The 25,954-nt window shown below is 38.4% G+C and overlaps 1 protein-coding gene and 1 long non-coding RNA gene across 4 annotated transcripts in view; one reads left to right on the plus strand and one right to left on the minus strand.

Annotated features, from left to right (window-relative positions):
• The window catches only part of LOC132514653 (uncharacterized), a 196,323-nt gene that overhangs the window by 169,857 nt on the left and 512 nt on the right, over positions 1 to 25,954 (plus strand). The window contains exon 3 of one of the 2 annotated variants that reach the window (XR_009538886.1): positions 15,545 to 15,629. The exons of the other annotated variant lie outside the window; for it this stretch is intronic. This is a non-coding gene — a long non-coding RNA (uncharacterized LOC132514653). The remainder of the gene's footprint in view (positions 1 to 15,544; positions 15,630 to 25,954) is intronic. 2 annotated transcript variants of the gene reach the window in all.
• CLCA1 (chloride channel accessory 1) overlaps positions 11,797 to 25,954 on the minus strand; it is a 36,706-nt gene continuing 22,548 nt past the window's right edge. For both annotated transcript variants that reach the window (XM_060139627.1, XM_060139628.1), the window contains exons 7-14: positions 25,423 to 25,650; positions 21,983 to 22,157; positions 20,056 to 20,162; positions 17,675 to 17,890; positions 16,848 to 17,109; positions 15,612 to 15,782; positions 13,133 to 13,372; positions 11,797 to 12,288 (exon numbers count right to left, since the gene is read on the minus strand). In XM_060139627.1, coding sequence (XP_059995610.1) covers positions 11,900 to 12,288; positions 13,133 to 13,372; positions 15,612 to 15,782; positions 16,848 to 17,109; positions 17,675 to 17,890; positions 20,056 to 20,162; positions 21,983 to 22,157; positions 25,423 to 25,650 — 1,788 coding nt within the window. In that variant the 3' untranslated portion in view covers positions 11,797 to 11,899. The remainder of the gene's footprint in view (positions 12,289 to 13,132; positions 13,373 to 15,611; positions 15,783 to 16,847; positions 17,110 to 17,674; positions 17,891 to 20,055; positions 20,163 to 21,982; positions 22,158 to 25,422; positions 25,651 to 25,954) is intronic.

Here is a 25,954-nt window from a genome sequence, read left to right on the forward strand (position 1 = left end):
AACTGTAAACCCCTGGAAGAGCAGGGACCATGTAGTTCCAGACTCCAGCAAGATGCCTGTCATACACTACAAGTTGTGCTCAATGAATAAATGAATCCGAGTCAACAAATATTATGTTCCAAGAGCTAGACAGTGTTAGACTCAGACCAATAGGTAAGAAACAAAAATTTAGGAATTAGGTTCTTGTATAAAGGTTACAATGAATGTTTCTTTTTTTTTCAGCTCAAAAAAGAGAATTATTTTCTGAAGTATTAACTATATTGTATGAATATTTTAAACAGCACTCTTTGGTTGCATGTGACAGAAAACCAACTCACATATGTTAGTTAAATATTTATTTGTTTGTTTGAAGGATATTGGGCATATCTCACATAGCACTGCAAAGGTGAGGTAGCCCTAAAAGAACTCAGAACCAGCTCTACTGTAGATTACCCAGGAACCAATACAGAATCAGTTTTGCTGGCAACTTTGTATACCTAGATCAGATTCTGAAAATATCTGGGGGATGATTTCCTGAAGTCTGAGATGGTCCCAAGGTGAAAACACCCTGTTTGGCAGATGCATTAGGCTGCTATATAGGCTGTTTTGGGAGAACCAGTCTCAGCCAATCTGATATTCCTTGTTATTATTTGTATGGGTATATGGTAGCCTTGATTGTCTGGCATCAATCAGGAATTAATACTGTCATGGAACTTTCCAGATAACTGAAGCCTAACTCACTTAGTTTGAAAACTTAATTTTAACTCTTCATGCCTATCTTTCTAAAAGAGAATATATTAAATAGAATGTATTGAGGATAACTTGGGTAATGTAATGAGGCATGAGTGAATGCAGGTGGCAAGAGTCTTTATGAATGCCCGCCAGTGGGCACCAGCATCATATACTCCAATCTTTATCCAAAGGGACAAATTTTTATTAAGACACACAAATATTTTAAGGCACACAAATATTTTTACAGAAGACAAATTTTTATTAAGGCACACAAATATTTTTACAGAATATTTTTACACCAGCATCATATACTCCAATCTTTATCCAAAGGGACAAATTTTTATTAAGGCACACAAATATTTTTACAGAAGGGAAGTGCCAGATTTAAATTTTTTTTAGAAATCCATTCCAGATAAATTAATACAGTAATCAGTTATAGGGAAAGGGAAAGAAGAAAGCTCATATGCTTCTTGTCCTCCCTGAGTGTTTTATGGGCTTGCTTCTCTGTGACATCTTCTATTTCATATTAGAATTAGTTTAATTGTACACTTGGGATCATCATTCTGTAAATCAACTTTGAGCTCTTCTCTGGAGACCAATACAAGGTACTTGGAAATTTGCTAATCTCTAGGTGTGTGTATTGGCCCCTGAAGGCACTGCTGAGATGTTGTCCATATGCTGCAGAAATGTATATTCTCCATTTTCCTCATTTCTGGCTCTTTTCTGCCTTCCCAGGGCCCATTCTTTGTTGCCATTTTTTTTTCTTTTAGCTACCCTCTGTGCCATGCGGGATCTTAGTTCCCCGACCAGGGATTGAACCCACATCCCCTGCAGTGGAAGTGCGAAGTCTTAACCACTGAACTACCAGGAAAGTCCCTTTGTTGCCATTTTGAGTTTCTGGCATCACCTTTCTTTTTTTGTTTCTCAACATGTTTTGGCATTTGTATTATGTAGATTTTTTTATAATATGTAAAAATCTTTTTTCTGATTATAAATAAGTGTTTATTATAAAAAGAAATTGGAAAATATTAAAGGTTTAAAGAAGGAAACTTTAATTACCTATTACTATATGTATATGTGTGTGTGTGTGTGTGTGTGTGTGTGTGTGTATAACCATGCTGTGTATTCAATTTTTCAATTTTGTAAACATTTAAAAATTGTAGGTATTATAAGCATTCTACCACAAAACTGTTTTGGGGGCTTCTCTGGTGTTGCAGTGGTTAAGAATCCGCCTGCCAATGCAGGGGACATGGGTTCCAGCCCCAGTCTGGGAAGATCCCACATGCCGTGGAGCAACTAAGCCTGTGGGCCACAATTACTGAGCCTGTGCTCTAGAGCCCATGAGCCACAACTACTGAAGCCTGCGTGCCTAGAGCCCATGCTCCGCAACAGAAGAAGCCACCACAATGAGAAGCCTGCGCACCACAATGAAGACACAACACAGCCAAAAATAAATAAATAAATAAAAATTTAAAAAATATATATATATATAATTTAAAATAAAACTCTTTTGGAATGAGAATGAAGATGGAGATGATGAGATAACTAATATTGACTTAGTGATTCTTCTGTTCCAGGCCCTCTTCTAACCACTCTTCTTATATTCATTCAGTTAAGCTTCACATCAATCCTATGATGCCTTCATTTTATACTACAGGTAAAGTAGCGGTAGTACAGAGAGTAACTTGGCCAATGTTCCATAACTAGTGAGAGGATATGTATTTTTAAAGCATTTTCTTATATCAAGAAATATTTCAGAAGCCCAAAAGATTGAGTAAAGTTTCATCACATGAATACAACATAATTTACTATTATTGTTAGACATTGCTATTATTTCCCATTTGGGTATCTTTCAGAGGATGCTGCTGTGAATAACTTGGTTGGCAATTTTATTTATTTCCTTATGATAGATACTGTTTGTAAACTGATGTGTTAAGGAGAGAAAATTTTTTTGGCTCTTGACATTGCCAATTGCTTTCTAGAATGTCACTGCCCATTTATGAAATGGTATATGAGAGTTCATGAAATGGTATATGAGAGTATATACCTCATTACACTTTACAAATAATATACATATAAACACTATATATATATATATTTTATTTAGTAACAAGGATTTTATTGTTATTGCTGTCATTGTTGTTGCCAGTCGACGGGGTTGCTCACAGCACTTCTCTACCCTCATTCTCAGATGAGGAAATTGAGTGAACCCTAGTGCTTACGATCTTCTGTTTGTTACTCTTGGTTACCTTTGTCACTGTTTATCATTCAGGACCACTGATTCACTACCAGGTATGCATATTTGATACTTGTTTCCACATAGATCCAATTCTATCCAGTAGTAAAACAGAGCAACAAAACTAACTAGACAACTAGGTCATGCTATACTAGCAAATTTGATCCACATACTAACCAGCATTAAAACAAAAAACAAAACAAACAAGCAAGCTAGGCAATAAACTCTGTACTTTGGTAGCAAATTTGATTGACACTCAATTCCAAAGTTAATAGCCATGTTGACAACCGTCCCTTCTAACAGTTTTGTGAGTCAGCAGGGTTTTCCCCTTATTTCCTGGTTCCTGGCCTTACTGTATGTGTAGATAAGGAAGGTATATAGGACATTGAATTAAATGTAAAATATTTCCTCATATGGAACCTTGGCTACATGATGAAAACAATTAGATCTAAAATGGGAACCTTTAAAAATTCTTTTCTGAAAAATAAAATGTAAGAAAAACTGGTTAATGTGAGATTTTAGTTATGTCTGATAAATGAAAATGCTATTAAAGTCCCCTGTACTATTATTCTAAAAATATTTATTGATTGCCTTGTCTGGATCACTTGGCTTAGTTCCACCTGCCTTCAAGTAGACCTCACTAATATAGTGATGGATCTATATATAGAGAGAGATAGACGGTTCAAAGTAGCAAAACTTTCTGGGTTCACCACAGCTAACATCATACTCAATGGTGAAAAGTTGAAAGCATTTCCTCTAAGACCAGGAACAAGACAAGGATGCCCACCCCTGCCACTTTTATTCAACATAGTTTTGGAAGTTGTAACCACAGCAATCAGAGAAGAAAAAGAAATAAAAGGAATCCAAATTGGAAAAGAAAAGTAAAACTGTCACTGTTTGCAGACGACATGATGCTATATGTAGAAAATCCTAAAGACATTACCAGAAAACTACTAAGGCTCATCAATGAATTTGGTAAAGTTTCTGGATACAAAATTAATATACAGAAATCTGTTGCATTTGTGTACACTAACAATGAAAGATCAAAAAGAGAAATTAAGGAAACAATCCCATTTACCATTGCATAACAGTATGGAGGTTCCTTAAAAAACTGAAAATAGTGTTACCATATGATCATGCAATCCCACTCCTAGGCATATATCTGGAGGAAACATAATTCAAAAAGATATATGCACCCCCAATGTTCATAGCAGCACTATTTACAATAGCCAAGACTTGGAAGCCACCTGAATCTCCATAGAGAAATGAATGGATAAAGAAGTTGTGTATATATATGCAATGGAATATTACTCAGCCATAAAAAGGAATAAAATAATGCCATTTGGATGGACCTAGAGATTATCACATTAAGTGAAGTAAGTCAGACAGAGAAAGACAAATATCTTATGATATCACTTATATGTGAAATCTAAAAAAAGTGATATAAATGAACTTATTTACAAAACAGAAATAGACTCACACACATAGAAAACAGATTTATGGTTACCTAAGGGGATAGTGGGGATGGGGGGAAGATAAATTAGGAGTTTCAGATTAACATATACACACTAATATATAAAAAATAAACAAGGACCAACTATATAGCACAGGGAGCTATATTCAATATCTTGTAATAACCTATAGTGGAAAAGAATCTGAAAAAGAATAGATACATATTTTTATATATATATAAATGTATTCAGTTATATATATTTCTGAATCACTTTGCTGTACACCCTCAAACTAACACGACATTGTAAATTAACTATACTTCAATATAAAAGGTCACACAGTATTAATGTAGTAAATGTGAATATGAATAAACTTTAGATTTTCCCTATTTTGTGGACAAAAAAAACACAGAAAAGAAACAACAACAACAAAAACCTTCCTGAGTTCAAAATTCTGACTCTATCACTAACCAGCTGTGTGACCTTACTAAATTTGTTGGCCCCTCTTTGCCTCAGCTTTCTCATTTGTCAAATGTAAATAATATTACCAACCTCAAAGGGGTTCTGTGAAATAAAAATAATATAGCAGAAATTCTCAGAGCAGTATCGGACACTTAGTAAGAGTTAAGTAAATGTTAGCTATTCTTATTATTAGTATTAGTTAATAATAAATATTATTGTTATTATTATTATATGTATTCTAATTATTACTGCAACGAAAAGTTGCTTGTAACTTCTCTCTTAATCAGGCTGTTTTTTGAATAGCACTAGTATAATTGCAGCTATGTTTCTAGAGCCAGCCTGCCAAAGAATCAACTTGGAAATGCTTCTTGGCTATGGGAAAAAGAATACCTGAAAATCTGAGGCTTGTACACTACTGGCCCAGTCCATGTAGCTGGGCTTCTGTTCTCCAGATTGATCTCCAGGTCTTGACTAACTCTGGTTTAATTACTACTTAAGTCACTTACCAACTAAGATTGCAGGCAAATTACTTAACTCTGAGCCTTAGTTGCCCATCTGTACTGCCTTTCGATATGACATCCTTTCCCTTTAGAGGGCCCTGCTCTTGTCCTCTGCTGGCTCTGCCTTTCCTAGGGCTAGCTTCATGGGCTTGAGACCTGTGTAGTCATATATGGCCCTGCACTCAGAAAAGTTCTATGCTTGATTTAATGCTCTGCTGTAGTTGCCTTAAAATTCTTAATTTTTGTCTTTGAACTTAAGTTTTGTAAATAGCATCTGATGGAACAGTGGATCATGCATTTAAGCAAAAGAGATACGTGCAATATGTGTGTCCACCATTTCTTGCCACTCCATTTGTATATAGCATTCATGATGTCCATGAGCAAAACTTCAAGTGAGCTCACAAAGCGTTGGATTTCAGCAAGACTCAAAGTGAGTATAAGGTAAACACGTTATGTCTATGACTAAGTAGGTGGTGCCCTGACTAGGTAGGTGGTGCCCTGACAGCCTGAAGAGGCTGTGCTTTCAGTTTAATCCAGAACTTTGAATGCAGAAAGAAGGCAATGACATTCCAAGAAACACAAACAACCAAGAAACTGTATCATATCCTTTCTTATTCATGTTATTTCCCTTTGTTAACCAACTACTTATATTGATAAATGATGACATAGAATGAAAGGGGAAAATAGAGCAACCCATAGTTCCTTTTCCTTTTAGTCCTTCCTTACTCACCAGTGAGCCAAAGGTAGAGAGCTGGCAAGCAAGATGTGAAATAAAAACACTTGAGTTAATTTTGTGCAATGTTTTCACTATTTTGGAAAGAATGAAATACATATGTATGTATGAGTTATAAAATTGTGTACAAATTGTGTATTCCACATACATGTTAAATGCTCTTATATGTGCATCTAGAACCAGCATTGCACAATATAAAGATGAATGGTAAAAGTCACACGAATACTTTACAATTGTAATTTTTAGAATTTAGAACAGCTTTAAATAACGAATAAAATTACCATGACAAGCCAAGAAAGGTTATGAAAGAAAGGAAAAACTTTATATTTTAGTAGCTTTAATAATAAAGTTTGACTGCTACTTAAACAAGGGGTCCTGCATTTTCATTTTGCACTTGGTCCTCCAAATTATGTAGCTCATCCTTTCTGTGGAGTAAGGAGTCCACAGGGCCAAGAGATTGTGCCCATCCAGTGAGTAACCCCCTTCCCCCTCCCCTTCTAGAACACACTACACATGCCTGAAATCTGAAATTCCCTGATAAATAACCGATCTTTCTTCCATGGTCTGCATGGGCCAGAACTAACTTGGGTGCCAGGGTCAGTTTTCCCCAGGGCAGATTGCATCAAAGGTGTGTGCATTTTCAGGCTTGAGAGAAGAACAAAGGACAGCTGTTGATGTGCTGTATGGGTTGAGAGGGCCATACCCATGTACGTGAGGTCCCTCAAGGTGAGGACTGGAGTCGGGGAGGGTAGGAAGAAAAAAGGGTGCTCCATGGCCCATCTGTTCCTGAGCTGCCATGTTCCAGCATGACATTGAGAGGGGTCTAAGAATTTTAAATTTGAATCTGGCCTTTCAAGTCATAATGGAAGTGTATTTGTCAAGATAGGAGATAAACACATTTAATAGATTGTTAGCCTGATTTATATTTGCATATTTAGAGACTTGGTATGTTGATCTCCATTTATACCTTTGCCTTAGTCTTCTCAAATATTGGGGGGGGCCTCTGGATGTAAATATGTAAAGCACTTAGTGCCTGACATTTAGTAAAAACCCAGTAAATGGTGGCTATTATCATTATCAGATAATATAGCAAATAATGATGTTAATAATGTAGCACCATTCTCTCCTTGGAAAGGCCCTACTCACCTGTGCCTGCCCTTACAACTCTTCTTCACCCCCCAGTAGGTGGGGTGATAGTGGTAGTGTTAGTATTCTGCTTTCCAACCCCTAGATACTAATGCCTTGCTCGAAATAGACTGATTGCCTAGATCTTTAAAGTGCTGCCTCAGGTCCCACAGCCATGCCCTGTGAGTAGGATTAGCTGAGGCCCAGTGCCTACCTGAATCATGCATGAGCTTGTTATGCCCTCTGCAGTTTGAATTGTGCTGTCCATTCTGCAGCTCCTCATATGCTTTTTGTCTTTTTTCCTAATGAATTTGGAATTACTTTGAAATTTAGGAAAATATTTATCTCTGTGATAGTTAAAATAGGCTAAGAAGAACCACCTAACATTTCCCTTTTTGCACTGGATGCCGGGAACCAGGTAAAATAGATTTTTCTCAATTACTATAACTATGCATTGCTTAGGCTTTCTAATTCAATGAATTTCCTGTCCTCATTATTTAGTTCTTACCTGGATTGTCATCTTTGTTTCTGTGACATTTTATTATAAGCCTCCTTGAACACTGTTTTGTTGATTAATCTTCTCTTTCTTTGTTTTAATGAATCATTCTAACAAACACGCTTTGGAAAGCATGTTATTTGGAAATATTTTGGCATTTCTTCAAAAGTCTAAAATGTAGAATTGTTTCGGGGCAGGTGGAATCCATTGAGGTCATATGTCAGGTAGTTTTTTTTAGGCATAATTTTTAAAAACATAGTGCTTATATTCTCTCTCTCTCTCTCTCTCTCTGTCTCATTCTTTTGCTGGTATTGATATCAACAGGCTATCAATGAGTGAATGAAAAGAATTAGATCCCTAGAATCACCCCAGAGTGCATCTGGCAGTAGATTTTGCCCAACATGTAATATGTAGTAGTATTTGGAGAAACAGAGATTTGATTAAGGTCATTTTGTTTCTTTTCTTTTGCTTGGTTTTCCCTCTTTATTTTGTACTTATTGCCAGACATCATGAAAGTGGAAGCATCACTTCCTCTGGCAGACACTACATGTGAATTAGCTACAAAACCATGGATTCTTAAAATAGATGCTTCCCCTAAAATAATGCCTACATACTGTATATGTTAATTGTCTACTTGCTTGTTTACATGCTGACCAGCTATAAAATTCTTGAGAGCCAAAACCGTACCTGGCTTGCTTACCCATTTTATACTTGTCATCTAATGGAGTGCTTAGGATACAACGTAGGTACTTTAAAATATATGTTGAATGGATAAATGACAGTCTCAAGCACACAGACAATATGCTTAATGCAAAGCTAGGGATTTTCAGAGAAGGTGTGATGAGAAGATAATTCAATGAGGGAGTTGAAGGGGTTGTCAAGGGAGGACTTGAAGTGACACACCAAGACATTTAGGGGCTGAATAGAGAAGGAGATTATGGACTAGGTGAAAAGAGGCAATCAAATGATGAGAGGTCATCATAAAATTATAAAGCCAGTTCCATGGGGTAGTAAGTAAACAACTCAGAGGATGTGTGACTAGAATAAGATATGAGATTTTAAGATTTCATAGGTAGAGCTGTTCTAGGTCATTACTATGTCTAGATTGTGTCCTTGGAAGTATTAGGTCAAACCATATGGAATTGCCAATATTCTCCCATTTTTTATTTATGATCTAGTCCAGTAGTTTGCTAACATTTAATGGAGATAGGGTGAAGATCAAGGAATTTTGAAGCTAATATATTGATTGACTCATTCATATAGACTCTGATACCAGGCAGAGTGATTTTAGGAGGTAAGGGGGAAAGAGTGTTGTAACTCAACAGTGAAGACAAAGGATGAAGGATGGCATAGATCAATGACGAAGGATGGAGGCTTAAAAAATGATACAATAGGAGTAATGGCCTAGTTTGGAAGTTGCAAAGGGGAGCTTGGAGAATACTTCTCTCAATCAACCCCTGGTACTTGGGTATTGGGAGAAGGAGCATCCTCTTGTAGAGAAAAGGGAGTCCTCCAATAAGAGTTCAGGCTCAGTTAAGTAAAGGAGGCAGAGAAGACATTCACAGAGGAAGCAGGATAAAGCTGTGGTTCCAGAGGAGAAAGTCTAGGAAGGACACAGGCCTTTATTTGAAAATCCTAAGAGAACAATGCCTAGAATATATTCATCACATTTACCCACCTACTTAATTCACTGATCAGAAACTAAAAAAAAAAAAAAAAACTAAGGTCATTATAGGGTAATGATGGCATAAAGCAAGATTTTGGTTTATTTTTATCACGTATGACAATCCAGATCCATTTTGCAACAAGCTGCTTTATAATCCAGAACACATAAGAATGTTTTCCTCACTGTTCTCTATTTTGTCTTACCTACATGCTGACATTTACCTCTTTTCCTTGAAGTATCATCATACATTCCTGTGCAGTTCCCCACTGTATCCCAAGGTGCATCCCATTAAATTCACCCAAATGGGAAATTACAGTCTCAACGAGTGACTTCTTAGAAATTTTCCAGGCTAAACTGATGGCAATCATATTCTGTGGGGCTGAATTGGGGGCCTCAGACTCATTTGTCCACATGGGGCATGTGCATGGCCCTCTAGTCAAGCATATGTCCTAGTTTCATTTTGTAACTTTAAGAGAAAGACTACAAGCTGATCCTCTGTCCATTTGGTTGACAAAGCACCTGGTTGTGTCCTCAATAAACAATACTGAATTTTAGGACGTCACTGTCTTCCTTGCCTCAGAACTCTCTGCTGTTCTATTATAACAAACATACATAAGAAAAACTAGTCTTTCTTAGACTAAAGGACATACAATCTATTCATTTCAAATTTTGTCTTTGGAGCAAACTCAAGATCTATTTGCTAGTTTTGTATTGTTTGGGCCCCTGTATAATAGTCTTTCCTGAACAATGCCAGAGTGTATTGTAACACCACAGTGAAGTGTGATTACAGTGAAAGATGTGATCAGTGCTATATTAAACTTGTTGTGATTATTATATGGGTGTTCCTGAGGCTACTGTCCTTAACACCACAGTACCCTAATTTATTGAGGATCTGTAGATGAAACTTCACATGGGTCTCAACTAGAAAAAGCCATGCTCCTCCTGACCCTATGGTTTGTTTTTCACTTTAGACTCTGTAAATCTTTTTTTTTTTCGGTACATGGGCCTCTCACTGTTGTGGCCTCTCCTGTTGTGGAGCACAGGCTCCGGACATGCAGGCTCAGCGGCCATGGCTCACGGGCCCAGGCGCTCCGCGGCATGTGGGGTCTTCCCGGACCAGGGCACGAACCCGTGTCCCCTGCATCGGCAGGCGGACTCTCAACCACTGCGCCACCAGGGAAGCCCAAGACTCTGTAAATCTTTGATGTGTGACCTGCCGATAGCAATTGAGCAGGACATTATATTTGGCCTTGGATATGCTGAAGCTTCCTCTAGTTTTTATTATATATTTACTTCATTTCTTTATTTTCTTAGTTTTTAAACATGTTTATTGTATGTATCTCTAAGATGCCTCAGATCCTATTTTGAAATCTTTGAATCTTCCTTTAAGGAAAATCTGTAAATAAAGAAATAAATTTGGAGTCTATGTAGAAACAGTCTTCTAGATATTTTGTATTCAATCAGAGAGTCACCCGCACTTTAAACTAATTGTGCTAATGAACTGAGAACTTGAAACAACTTTCACAAGAGTACTTGGCCATGGAGGCACTGGAATGTGTGATTAGTCCTTGATGGGAACTGCCGTACTGCTAAGTCTATTTGTCCTTTTTCCTTTTTCTTCTCCTTCCCCTTTCATCTATCATGACCATAGCCTCTTCCACCTTTATTTAGTCCTTCATGTAGTCTTCAAAACCTCCCTCCTCCTGATACTTCTCAAGCATAGCACTGATTTATCCTCAAATGTTCTTTATGCCTATAAGAAAAAGGCCAAATCTTGCTCATCTTTTTGTACTCAGGGTCTAGCATAAGCCTGGAATATAGTAGTCATCTAATGAACATTTACTGAATGAACCGAATTGCATTACATAAAGTAATGCATATAAGGCATTAGTAGAGCACTTGGCACAAAGTACAAAATAAATGTTTATTTCTCAATCACTTTCCTTCACACCTGGCCTGAACCTACTTTCCTACTTCATGTCCCACCACTGTGGCTTTAGGGATCATCAACTCTTGTAATTGCATGCATATTACATACATTTCTATGCCTATGGAGCCCTTACCATGCTGTTATTTCTTTCTACAATGCAATCTCTTTCTTAAATGCATCATCTTTGCCCAAATCTAGTGAAAAGAAAACATAATTCTGGTGATGTTGGTCCAAATCTCCTCTATAACAAGCCATGCCTTTTATATTTAAATAGTTTGACCTGGTTGGGCCTTTCTGGAATCTTTCACATAGAATTACATGTTCTTTTATAACTGGCAAAGCTCCTTAAATCAAACTAAAACATACTTCCATTTATTGATGCAAGCACCCCTACTTTCTACTACTCAAAATCATTAATAAATGAGCAATAATTAAACTTTTGGATTTGACTAAGTAGTTTTTATACACATGTATCTGGTTGTTTAGCATTTTATTTCATTAAATTGCCTCATACAGGAAGTCTAAAATACATTTTATAAATTTCTATAATCAAAAAAAAGATGGATGATTTGTTTATTTTGGGGAAAACTCAGCCCAAGGCTACTGATAGCTGTAATTCCCCTAGCCACTTCCACATAATTTTTAAAATGTGAATGCCAGGAATGGTGCTGTTGGTATTAATATCAGGACAAGGAAGAGAAGGACTAGGTGTCTCTGGAGGAGTCTCTGGGGGAATAAACAAAGATACTTGTGCAATGTTAGAGATTTCTGACTTCAAGTTGACCTTATCAACAGCCTGTACAGCAATGAAGAGATCTGTGCCATTTGTAAAAGTGATGTTTTCTGGTTTAAACACAAAGACTTCCTCTGAGTTGGCCTCCTTTGGGCTGAGGTGAGTGGTGTTCACTTGAAGTGAATCATTGAACTTGTCTCTGAGATCAAGAATATTTGTGCTTATTCCAATGATGTACTTGTGAGCTTAAAAAAGAAAGAAAGAGAGAAAAAGGATGTGACTTGTAATTCTCAAGTCTTAAAAATTTTTTAAAAATCTGTTAGAAACAATATCACCATCCCATAAAATACCAATAAATAAATGTAATTGATGGTCCATATTTATAAGCATTAGTGTCTTCTTTTACATTCTTATTTTTATATCCCGACAGAGTGATAAATGTAAAACTGGATCAGGCTTGACTTAAATAAAGCCTAGGTCAGTATTTCTGGCCATAGCACCTGACTGAGAGAGGAGGTTAATTACCACTTATTATTTTATTATTTGTGCTTCTCAAACTTGACCGTACATACACATCATCCAGGGATCTTAAAATGCAGATTCTGTTTCAGTAGGTCTGGGGTGGGGCCTAAGGGTCCACATTTCTAACAAGCATTCATCTGATGCCCATGCTGCAGTCCACAGACCATACTTTGAGAGGAAAACTCTGGTAGAATCTGAGATTTCTTCCAAAGGACAGCTCTGCTCCATAGATATCTATGATCTTTTCCCCATTCTCTCCAGGGGTCATTACTAAAAATGAGGTTTATTAAAGCAGCAAGCAAGATTGGCAAGATTGCCAAGCAAACGGCTTGGCAAGATTTCAGAAAAAAACTGAGGATTGCCTGTTCCTGGTTGAAACATCTTACACCCCTTTTGGCCAGTTTTTCAGATTCTAAACTTCTCATGTTTAAAAAACTTAAGCTTTCATTTCAGAGGATGTTCAAGATCCCTCCACATGCATCACCACATGCCTGCCTGCCTCACGCCCTCTGCCTCTCTGCTTGGCTGCTAAACTCTTTTACAGGGCCCACACCACACTCTGCTTACCTCTTCCGTGATCATAATCATCCCCAGGAGCCGTCCAAGTCAGATTAATGAGACTGTCCCCTTGGATTTTTGCCTTCAGGTCAGTGATTTTACAAGGCGGAAAGAGATCAGGTATGGGAGCCTTTGGAACATCGGAGGCCACAAATGAACCTCCCGAGGACGTTCTGCTGAAACACACTTGCTTGCCTTGAAGATCATCCTTATTAATTTCAGGTCTTGGTGGATTCCATTTTACCTGACCTGCATTAAAAAATTCCTCAGTGCAAGGTAAACAACACCATGAAATGGCTATACTTCCCTCTGTTTTTTATTGTATTACCCTCTTTCTACCCTTTCCTTCTTTCCTCCCACACACAAAACTTACTTGAACCATTTGTTGTAAAGCTCCCAAATCAGGTTGCATCAGATGGAAAAAAAGCAAAGAGAGAATCACAGTTCTTTATCTCACATATATTTATTTCCTGGATATTTAGTGGAATAGCTTTCATAATTTATTTTTTGTAAATATACTTGTCCTGGAATTGTTTCTTTTCCCAACTTTTTGCTATCCTACTCTTAACCTGACACAAGGTCAGTTTAAATACTACCTCTGCTTTAAACGTTCTCAGACTTCCTCAAGCAATCTCTTCCACCTGGGTAACACTAGGGGTTTCATTGTCTTTCCTATTTATTTCTTAATCAATTATCTGGGCCTTCAAGAATTGCCTTGATTAATAATTCTGTGCATTTTTCTCTTTTTTCTCCATGTTTGTGTTTTGTCTTTCTTATTCGATTGTAGTTTCTCACAAAATGTTTTATGTTAGGGGTTCTAAAATTGTGTGCTTTTGAAAGACTTGATTTTCTCAATGAATGCATGGAAATCTAATTCATGTAGCAATCCCAATTTGCTTCACATTCTTGTTGAAAGGTTGTATAAAAATCATCCTGTAATTCTAAAAATACCCTGGCCTGCTCAATCAGTGGGATTCTCAGACTCTCTTTTCAATAAAAATATTCTGGAATACCTTAACATGGCATTACTCTGGTTTTACTTTCTCATAAACTCTTCTTCTTTAGCCCTTATAATCTTTTGTCTGTAAAGACAAATTGATCTTTATCCCCATTAACCTGGTCTTGGGCAAAGATGAAATGAATACTTTAGCAGGTTTAAGATTAATTCAATTCACCAGTAGAGAATGTCTTTCTTGGTATCAAGGCTCATCAAGGTATACGGGGAAGAGCATAGCTTCCCAGTGCCAAGTCGGGTGCTATCACTTTTAGTAATGTGGACCAATAACCTCTCTAGCCTCTGTTTCTCCATCTGTAAAATGGGATAATTAGGAGAATGAGCTATATTAATGTAAGTGTAACACTGAGCATGATGCTAGATATAGCAACTATACCCGTCTTCTCCTGACTTCTCTCCCTAACTCAACAAAAAGGGCAAAGGAGAATAAAATAAGCTGAAATATGTAAAAGAGCTTTGGAAGCAACGGTGTCTTTTAAAGCATTTTTTCCTATTATCACTTTTGCATGAGGACACACCACATGTCTCAGAATCCTCCCTTTACTGATCACACACTCAAGTAAAGAGGACAGTGTGAAGCTTCTTAGAAGAGCTTTTCTTACTACACACCAGCACTAGGACAAGACCTGTCCAGGACAGAATGCAGATTGATGGAAAACAAGTCCTGGAATCTATCAGGACTCAGTCTTGGACCTGATTCCAGCTCTAGTCCAGGACAAGTGTTCGTAACTAAGATTGGTGTGGGACTGTCTGTTCCTTGGAGCGTAATTTTTCCACTTGCTTACATGTGGGCTCAGTATGCTATCTGTTATTAGGTTCGTCTACTATTCTCCCTAGTCTGAGCAGAAGAGAGGAGGAAAAGGAGACAGTGGGCTTTTGGTGATACTGATGCAGATAACAAGCCCCAAATTGTTATTTTTTGATTCTGTGGAAATGCCTATATCAGTAGAAAGAGCTTTATTATGAAATGTGTTAAGATTTATTTAAAATAATAACAAACATTTATTGAACACTTCTTATTTACCAGCAATAGCTTATTAGATGTATTTTCTTGTTTATTCCTCATAACCATCCCATGAGGTAGTTACCATTATTACCTATTTTACAAGTGAGGCAAATGAAGCACAAGAGATGACCAGGGTGGTCAAAATCTACGTTCAGTCTAGTGGTTTTCAACTGGGGGCTATGTTATTACCTAGAGGACAGTGAATGATGTCTGGAGACATTTTTAATTGTCATGACTGTGGGGGCCGCTTCTGGTATCTAGTGAATAGAGGCCGGAAATGCTACTAAACATCCTACAATGCACAGGACTGCCCTTCACAACAAAGAATTATGTGGCCAAAATGTCAATAGTTACCAAGGTTGAGAAACCCTGATTTAAGTTTGTACCATTCTCTCCACAGGTTTAGTGGTTTTCATTTGATTCCAAGCCTTTTACTCAAGCCAAGGATGTTATTATAGATGACTTACCATTCTCGATCCAGCCAGGTATGTACATGGCTCTAGTTTGCTGGGGTATCCCCTTCTGAGTGGCTGTATCGACACCTCCCAGAGCCCACACTTTTACACTGTATCTACCATTTGTATCGTAAGCTGTAAAATACCTTGAATAGACACCATCATCCTTAGTAGCATCAGCACCTTGACAGGGAAATGAAGGAATTAATGAATATCCTAAAGGTAACTGGGCATTTGTACACTTCCAACTCATACGTGGATTAAATTTTTTTAAAGCAAAGATAATCCAGTGGTATCTCCAAGAGAGTTTAGGATTTGACTATGTTAAGAATGAGGTATACTTCTTTTCCGTGTGTGTGTGTGTGTGTGTGTGTGTGTGTGTGTGTAATTTCATACGTGTACATCTTGTCTTCCTGAATTGTTGTCTTTTTTTTGAACTCAGAGATCAATCATGTGCCTCTGTTACAACCAACATAGCACAAGGTAACTACTCAGTACGTATCTGTTGAACTGAATTCAATTACTATATGTTACTGGTGAGAAAAAAAAGTTATATGATTTTTTTTTAAATTTATGGCTTTTCACTAGGGTAGATTTAGGTGGGAAATTCATTTACAGAATTTGTTTTAATAAGGTTACTTGTTTCACAGTAGTCAAGTTCCTTCTAAAAATAAATGTAGAATTTTCTTTTTCTCTCCCTGTTTGACTTCTTAAATATAAAAATAATAGGTAGAATTTTCCCTTTGGGTGCAGGATAATATAGAATCTACATAGATATGGGGGTCACATATAACTATACTTTAATCCAACTCTGCTGCTTTTTAAATGTGAAAGCCTGTTTCTTCATCTGTAATGTAGGGATAATATCTCCAAAGTGTGTGGTGAAGATTAAAAAATGAAGATCTATCTATCTACCTATCTATCCATCTGTCTAATCTTCACACAAACTCCTAACACAAAATATCTATTAATTTTCCTTCTTCACTTTTTGGGGGGTGTGGAATACCCACTGACAACTCCCTAGAGTCTGAGACTTCGGGGCTTTACAAAAGTTAAAGGTAGTCCCTTCCTCATGTTTTCCAACAATTTGAAATATAGGAATTGTGGGGTGGCAGAAATCTCCCCCAGCCAGAATCACAGTGCTGGACTTCCTGCTTCTAACTGTCCTCACCACAACATGCCCTCCTGCTGTTCCCTGGTTGCTTCTTGGAAAAGAAAGATATGTTCTTCAAGTTCTTGGGTGGTTACCTGCTCCGTTGTCCAATAATTCCAAAGTAACTGTTTTTCCATCCACTGATTCTATCAGGGCTGTGACCTTGGCCCTGAGAATTGGCAAGCTTCCTTGGTGAATCTTTGCATAAACTACCATAGGGCTAGGGAATTTGCCTGTGTCTTTGTTCATTTTAGAGGTCACTGTAACTGGAGGCAAGGTACCACTTGATGCACGGGAGGTGACAGTCAAAGTCAGGGTTTGTGAGCTTGCTTGTAGGCTGTATTTCCAAATGCCGACCTAGCCAAAAAAAATGGAGACATTTCCACTTAATAGCTTTAAGTGACACAAACCTGACTTCAATGCCACCTATAGGAAGAGCCCATCTAATACAAGTACATTACAAGTATATCTAAGAAGATTTTTGATACTCTCTCAGCCAAGGGAAACTTTGGTATATTTGGACTAAGTACATGGTTCTATTGCCAAGAAAATCCTAGTTGGGAAAAATGAGGTCTGAAAGTTGTGTCCTTATTATAGCCTTGGTTTCTCAAGAGCAGGATCAAATCGACAGATTCCTGAGGTAGAGGAAATAGTTTTCATGATGCCAAGGCTCTAGCTGCTGTGTAATTTGGTTAAAAGGTTCTCCTTTTAGCACCTGGAGAAAATATCACCAACTTCCTTTTTCTTGACTTGCTGTCATACTGAGTGATTTCCACCGGATGGAGATTTTTCCTTGTTTTCTCTTTCATTCAATACTGGCTCTTTTTTAAGAAACCACCCTCATTTAAAAAGCTACAATTATTCTGTAAAAATTTTATATTATCTTATCAAATTGTGAGAAGGAAAAATGATGAGTCCATACCTTGGCAATGCCTGGGATTTGGAGGTAGGCCATTTTGATGTATGTGTCCACTAAAAAGCCATCTTGCTTCTTTCCACTGGGATCCCAGAGAAGGATTTGGGGAATGTCAGTTGTCCAGGTGATGAGAAACAAAGTGTCTTTCCCCACAGTACTGTCCACAATCACCGTGCCATTCAACCACTGACTGTTCTGGAGGGTTAATCCCTTGCTCTCAAGCTGTTAAGAAAAACAGCTCTTTACTTTCTGGAGAATACAGCTCCCATCACATAGTCTCTTCCATTCTGTCTCCAACTCTCAGTTATCCCATTAAAAAGCCTTCAGTGATGCCTGAGTCCTTGGTTTGATATTTAGGACCTATTATGATCCAATTCTAAATTACTTTTCCAGCCTTAGCTTCCATAATGTTGATTCCTACACCCAAACCAGACCACTTCCCCATATGATCCTCATGAATCCCTGACTCTCTGACTATCATACTCTCTGCTTTTCCTGGAAGTCTGTACATTCATGTCCATTTGTCTAAGCCTTACCTACCCTTCAAAATTCAATTCAAAAGTCACTTTCTCCATGAAGCTTTCTCTGATGTCCATCTCACTTACTGTGGAGAATAATCTCTCCCTCCCTTGATCTCCCATAGACTCTTATTTCTATCAATCCTTTGATCTCCTCACATTGTGTTTTGCTTTATACCTACTGGTGTACACAGCTCATCTCACTACTAGACTATAAACCCTTAAGGACACTAACTAGGACTTATTTTCCCCACATATGGATTGTTTGAATTGCAATTAACTAATTTGTGGGCCAATTATTACTGCAGTCCTTGTGAAGATAAATGAAATAAATCAATGGCCAAGGCTGATTCGTTGTCTGAAGTAGAATGAAGGAGCTGTGGAGCAGGGGTTGAGGTGGGGTAGGGCTAACCAGACTTTGTAGAAATGTGATTTTTGAGGATTATCTCCTAGATAATTATTTATGGTCCTTAAATTGATATCCATTAGAAGATAGGGTGGCCTGGTAATGGAGCCAGACTTTCTAGTTTTGTATGTAGATTATGATCTGGGATATGAAGAAAGCTAGGGGCCCTTAGATATGATTCTTATGGCAGGTGGGTAAATGAGTCCTACTCATGTCTCTATCTTTCTCCCTTTTTGGTTTCTTAAATATAAAAATAATGGGCAGAAACTGCCTGGCTGTAAACTTGCCCTTTCATCACTTTAATTATTTTTCTAAGACACATTCCTCCCACATCCAAACCGGGCTCTTGGGTTTAATATTCTAAATCTGAACTAGGATAACCCAAATGAGTATAATTGCTGTCTTCTTTGACTGAATAAATGCTACATCGATAGACTAGAAAGGCTATTATTTTGAAATCTGTCATTATTTGGCTTTTTAAATTTTTTTTATTGGAGTATAGTTGATTTACAATGTTGTGTTAGTTTCAGGTGTACAGCAAAGTGAATCAGTTATACATATACATATATCCACTCTTTTTTAGATTCTCTTCCCATATAGGCCATTAAAGAGTACTGAGTAGAGTTCCCTGTGCTATATATTAGGTCATTATTTGGCTTTGACACTACATTATTCCTTTAATTTTATTCACAATAAAAGTTACAACTCACACAAGTGTGGTGCTGATTGTTCACTCTCTCTAGTTTAAAGATTCATGTGAATAACTTTTACAACTATTAGAGAAGAGCATTTAAAAATATATTTGTCCTTTTTTTATTGTCCCAAGACTTTTGAAAGAAAATTTGGTTTTCTTGAAATTTTAGAAGCAGAAGGGCCCGTAGAAGTTTTCTGGTTCATCTCTGGCTGAGAAACTGAAGCTCAGAGAAGTAAAGTTCTTTGCCCATGGTCACAGTTAATGGCAGACCCATGAACAGGATCCAGGTGTCTGGACTGACAACATGGGCTTTTCACAGTACAAATCACTTTCCATTCATTATATGAAAATCTTGGCAAATATCAGGGATTTGAGGTAATGGAAAAATAGACCAAGTAATCCCTGCACATTTGTCCCAGAAAATTTATACTGAGATGATCTACTCTGAAGAAAATTCTGAGCCAATTATATTGCTATGGGTGCTTGTTAACAGATGTTAAAAAAGAATTCCTGGACCCACTATATTTTATGTTGATGGTTTCTAAGAGGAAGTCACTTAGTATTGTTTCCAAACAAGAAACACTAATTGCCTTGTTTAAATGAATAGTGTTGTATTTTAGGAATAATGTCTAATATCAGGCTGAAACGTCTATTTTAATTTTAATTCATTACTAGAAGAATGTAGAACTTAAAACTTTTAACCATTAAACTCCCCATCTTGGCTATGGTTATTTATAAACATGAAAAACCAAGGAGGAAGAACTCTGACCTGGATGGAACGCTGGGAGACAGCTCCGTTTCCTGATGAAAGGGCCCCAAAAGCATCCATGAGGCCATTGTTCTGAACCTGATCTGAAGCATATGTCTGTAAACCTCCTAAAATGCAATCACATTATCAGAAGTTATTTTCTAGAAAGCAAGTATTTGCAACATTTTAGATATTGTTAAGATAACAAAATACATATTATATACTGTGTTATTAAAGTACTAATAGATTAATGTTAAATAGGTGTCCACATTAACTCAGAAGCTGATACTAACTTTTTAATCCTATTAAATAATAGCTTCAGCAACATAGTCATTTGGCCACTTCAGCTCTCTGCAAAGCAGTCAAGAATCTCCGACAGACCAAAACTAGTAATATAAATCTGGTGTTTTAAAGGTCATGCACTTTCATATGAGTCATTAAGCCTTACTGCAAGTGTATTGATTTATTCTTATTTTAGGCATAATCTTAGCAAGCTTGACTTTCAAGTTTTCTCCTAAATCAGAAAAGATGTGTATGTTACAACAGTAAGAAATAACAACTGACAGGGGACAGTTATAGAAAAGTATTATGTATAGTAAACAGGAGATGATATACCAGACCATGTAGTCTTGAGCTATTTAGAATAGATGTAACTGAGATAGTTGATGAGAAAGCACTTTAAAACTGTTAATGACATCCAAAATCTAAGAGTATTTTGGTCATCCTACTGGTACTTCACCCAGATCCCCTTTTCTAGGCTACTGCATCTCTCCCCAGCTGCTCTAAGTGTTAGATTAATGGCATATAGCTGCCTCCTATTCAAGAAAATGTCTTTACCTAATGGGGCCACCCTAGCTAAAGACATAACATGCCCCCTTACCCCTGCTCTGCCCTGACAGTCTATAACCACTGACTGATGGACACAGTGGTACAAAAGGTCAGCCTTCTCTTTCAATATTGTACCAAATCTGTGATGCAATTCCAGATCCAGAGCCCCCTGTGGCACCAGGCTTCAGCTAGCCTCTAATTTCACATCTGTGCTTAGCTTCTTCCCCTGCCTGATCTTACTCCCTACTCTCCCTTTCTCCTGAGAGCTCTCCCTCTATAAATCACATGCACTTAAATCCTTTTCTCAGGCTCTGCTTCTAGGAAACTCAGCCTAAGACAGGTAGTATTAGGAGCAAAGAGTCCTGTCACTTTATCTGGCTTAGATGGCAACTCAGCATAATAATTGATATCCATAATGCTGGCTCTAAGTTAAAAAAATTTAAAAAAATATTAAAACCTACTCTGCTGAAGAAGCCAGGTTCAGATGGGATATATTTTAACTGTATGTGTATGGAAGGTAGAAGCACAATATATGAATGTTTTACAAAGAAACTGCATTATATTCTATATTTTCAGAGTGACCTTCTGTTTGGTTCAGCAGGCCCTTTGCCCTTCCCCTGCTATTTCTTGTTCAAGCCCCAATTCAGATGTCACCTTCCTGTACACTCCTTCTTCCCCAGATAAAGTCTAGGCTCCCTTCTTTGTACTCATTGTACCCTCTATTACTAATAGAGCACTTGTATCATAGTATTATATAGTTAGTGGCTTGTCGTCTGTGTCCCCTGGTCTCTTGGCCAGCTGCCAACTGGAAGTGAGTGGTTCCTGGCTAACTGATTAGATTCTTTCCAGTCCTTATAAAGTGTCTGGGAAGAGAGTCCCAAGTTCTCCCTAGAGTGCTGTGCTGGTCCCATGTTCTCCAGACTGCCCTAATCCTAGAACCAAGGCTTTAAAATAAATGAGTGGCATCAGTTCTAAAAGTCATTTGGGGTAAGAGCAGCTAGTTAGTCGATAAGATAACCCCATCTGTCCCTATCCCACCCTTCCCCTACTCCCCAGAGCACTGGAGCTCACAGTCCAGTGGAAGAGAAAATACAGTAGGACTTAGCAGGTCATCCTTCACCTGTCATTTTAGACAGCTCCTCTAGTTCCTGTGCTGCAGACGGCCCTAGGGCGACTGTATGGATGATGACTCCACTTTGCTTCACTTCATTAAAGCATGAGCTTATAGTGCTGTCCTCCCCATCGGTCAGTAACACAATTTCAGATCCATCTGTTGGGTATTTCTTCCTAATCACCTAAGGACATAATTCAGGCATGAGTTGTCATACTCAGGGTAGCCAAAGTGTTTGGGAAAACTGCAGTTAAAGGGAATGAGAAGAGAAATTCCAGAGGGGATAAACAAAAGTGTCTAGGAATGGTCAAATATCTCTCTGTCTTGCAATGATACAAGACCATGGAACTTGACAATGGTCTTTTCTCTTGGTTAGCCTGTTGCAGAGAAGACTCAATAAGGTGGGATGCAGGGCAGTTCCAGGGATGGACAGCACTAAGCAGAAAAGAAGGTTTTTCTAGTTTCTTTCACATGATCTCTCCTTGACAGGCTTTCAGAGGTTCCCAGATGCCTTCAGAAATTACCCTCATTTAATGGGGATAATACTGAGGACTAATATATTACTATAATAATATTAGACTCGGGTCAGATTTTAGCTTGTATGATATTCACCAGTCTTACCATAAGCTGTTTATGGCTGGCCTTGGTTCTGATTGGTCAGTCCCCAGGTCACATGAGTTATTAAAAATTTTAATATCCCCTCTGATTAAAGCAAAACATTTTGTTCCTATTAATCCCCAGTTCCTAGTTGTCCTATGACACGTATGTCTCAACTGTTCCTGGGAGACACAGGTTATAGCTTTTTACGTGGTATAGAGAGCATATGCCTTATGCCAATGTTGGATAAGATTATGATAGAAGGAAAATTAGATAAAATAATAATGTTTATGAAGAGGAAGGCAAGAGTTCACTATTCCCTTAAAAAGAGTGGAAGGGAGACCCAGAAGTAGAGGAAACAAGTAATCAAACCTAAGTAACTCCTCTCTCTGGACCAGACTCTCAGGAAGGGAAGGCTCTCTTAAGTAGGTTGAAAGGGGAGATGAGATCAGAGGAGACTTCCACCCCACTTCTTTTAAGAGGGGGCTGCCCCACAAGGGAAGAGAGCAGAACTGTGATTGCTGCCGTGTGAAGAATTCTGGAGCCCAGGAGCCTGTCAGCTATGGCTGTAGCCTCAGTCTGACCAAGCTGCAGGGCCTGAGAGGCCAGAGAAAGAGCTCAATTTGGATTCCCTTGTCCCATTCCCCATCACTGCTATGTGTCATGGAAAACATGCAGAAGTCTCCATGTGTCCATAGGGGAAATGGATGGCAGCTGACTTGAGAGTTGGCAGGCAAGAAGACAGTTTATTTTGCCATAGAGGCTGAGGGGTGTACAGCCTCCCAAGGGCTGGATGCAGGACATGGGGGTGCTCAGGGATCTGCTCCAACAGTGAGAGCCAGAGTGTGGTGAGTCAGCTGGGGAAGACCAATGGGCCGTGATCAAGCTAAGAAAACAAGCAAAGCCCAGTGGCCACAGCTCAACTGATACCACTGACAGACCTGACCAGGGTCCTGCCCCAGGGACTAGTGGGGAAATTGAGACAGTGCAGGATCCAAGGCCCTTTACCTCGTCACCCTGAAGCCACACACAATCTCCTCCCACCCCATACCCGTGCTCTGCTGGGCATGAGGAGCATCTAATTTCCAATTGTGTTCCTCACATACTCTCTCACAGCATCGGAGTGGAAAATACAGAACCAGAAGTTCCCTCTTCACCACCAGGCCATCTGGCATTAGTCATTTCCCCTCAGGTTTTGTATAGCAGGAGTTTAGTACAACATGTCAGTTTCCCTCCCTTACTTGCTCCTTTAATCAAAGCATGGGTGAGTGGCAGAAGCAAGAGAACCCAAGTGCACACAGGCGTCTGGAGAAGGGTTTTGCAGCTGGCTGCGTACACAATAAAAACCACTTTTAGGGAACTGACCTTCAGAGTGGAATAAAAGGGCCAGAGGGACAGACTGCGTAAGCGAATGGTTGAGTCCGCTGTCAACATGAAACAGTGTGAGCTGAAAACTAAATGTTCCTGCTGCTGCTTGGAAATCGGGAACAGCCCCACTGATGTGTTATGCCCCAAGCAGACAGAGGGCAGAGTTTCCCAAGACACTGCCTAGATTCTGAGACCTTAGACCAGCCAGCTTCCTTCAGCCTCTTATTCTTTATTTCATGGACCTAAATAGCCTCTAAATAAATATAGAATATTCTATTCTATACTTGGAGCATTTAAGCATCAGGTGTAATCAAATAACTCAATTTAATTTTTTTTTATTGAGAACCTCCTATAGAAAAGATACTGTGCCAGCAGCCTGGGAAGTTAAAAGATAATTCCTATCTCTGAAGACGTTTTGTTTGAGCAAAGAACATGACAGGAAATAAGACAGAAGAGTCAAAAGTCGTAAGAGATGTTTAAGAAAAAATAGAAAAATGTTCATAGGATTCAGAAGGAGAAACTCTATACAGTTGAAACGATCAGGAAAGATGTCAAGAAGTAGTAGTGTCTATGATGATGTGTGAAGAATGAGTGTGATTTGAGGTACAAAGGAGGGAGGAGAAATTACTCTAGATGGGGAGCTGGCCCGGCAAAGGTGTGGAAGCTGACTGGCAAGGGCAGGGGATCTAATTTGCTTAAACATAGAATACCTGGGAGAGACTCCTGAGTACTTGAGCCTGGAAAGGTAGGTAGGGGCTATATTATAAAAGAACTTAAATATTAGTTAGAGAAATTTTACTTAGTTTTGTTGAAAATGGGGAGAGATTGATGTCTAAGTAGAGGGATGACATGATTGGATGATCAGATGGGATCTTTGGATACACCCCCAATACAATTAGAGTTACAGTTCCTAAGCCCTCCTATTTCAATAAATAAACCTCTTTTTTTTCCCAAAAAGGAGGTCCTATATACCCAGAAGTTTGGAATGTTAATCTACCTCAATATTTAACCATAACTCAGAGTTCACTTTTTTCTTCATAGAAGATAACCTCTTAGATCCCTGTGTACCTTTCTTCATAGCAGTCATTAGTGTATGATTATACACTTATTTATGTGACTATGTAGTTAATGAACCTCCCCCCACTAAGATTATAAGCTCCACGACAACAGGTGTGGTATGTTTGGCCCTCGTGGTATTCTTAATTCATATCACAGTGCCCGACATGTAGAAGTAACACCACGAATCTTCCAAATACATGCAGAAAAGCATGAATGCACAGATGCAGAAAAACACAAAAGCATGAATGAATTAGTTAACAATAGCTTTGGGGGCCTATGTTGTTGCATCATTTGAACCATTGCTCTGCAATTGGTTGTCTAATTCAACTAGACACTAGGCATGCAAGGAAACACTGGAAAGGGGAATTTCTTAGGAGACATAAATTGTAAACATTGGCAAACTATGATAGGGCAACTTGTCTCACAGTAAATGCTGATTGAATCCCAGAGCAGATGGACGTTCCTCCTGATGCCACTGTGGGTAAGCTTCTGGCAAGTGTGTCTCTTTCAGTGGCACTGTTTATCTGTACAAGTTCACTTTTTACGTAGGCAGCACTGTCAAATGTCACCATCCCAACCCAGGACCCTTGCTCAACCGTCTGCAGAAGGAAAAGTTTGCCTGCTTGATTCAGTCGTTTAAGGCGGTCACCAGTCTGAATGGAGAAACAGAAGAAAAGCAGTCAGGTTGGGTTTAGATGGGCAGACTAAAAACAGAACAGGCTAGAGGGAATTTGGAAATGGCTGCCTCAATGTAGAGTAAATGACAGTAAGCTTACTCAAGGTATATCCTTCTATGGAGGAACATTTCTCCTTTATATTTAGTAGTATCTTTGGATAGGATTATTTTGTATAAATAGCCCTAAAAGATAAAGCCGGATTTGGCTTTAGTTTAATCATTAGTTCAATACTCTAGTAATAGTTCTATAAACATACATACAGTCCGTGAAACATAAAAAA

This window comes from Lagenorhynchus albirostris, chromosome 2 (genome assembly GCF_949774975.1).
Source record: "Lagenorhynchus albirostris chromosome 2, mLagAlb1.1, whole genome shotgun sequence".
Taxonomy (NCBI): Eukaryota; Metazoa; Chordata; class Mammalia; order Artiodactyla; family Delphinidae; genus Lagenorhynchus; species Lagenorhynchus albirostris.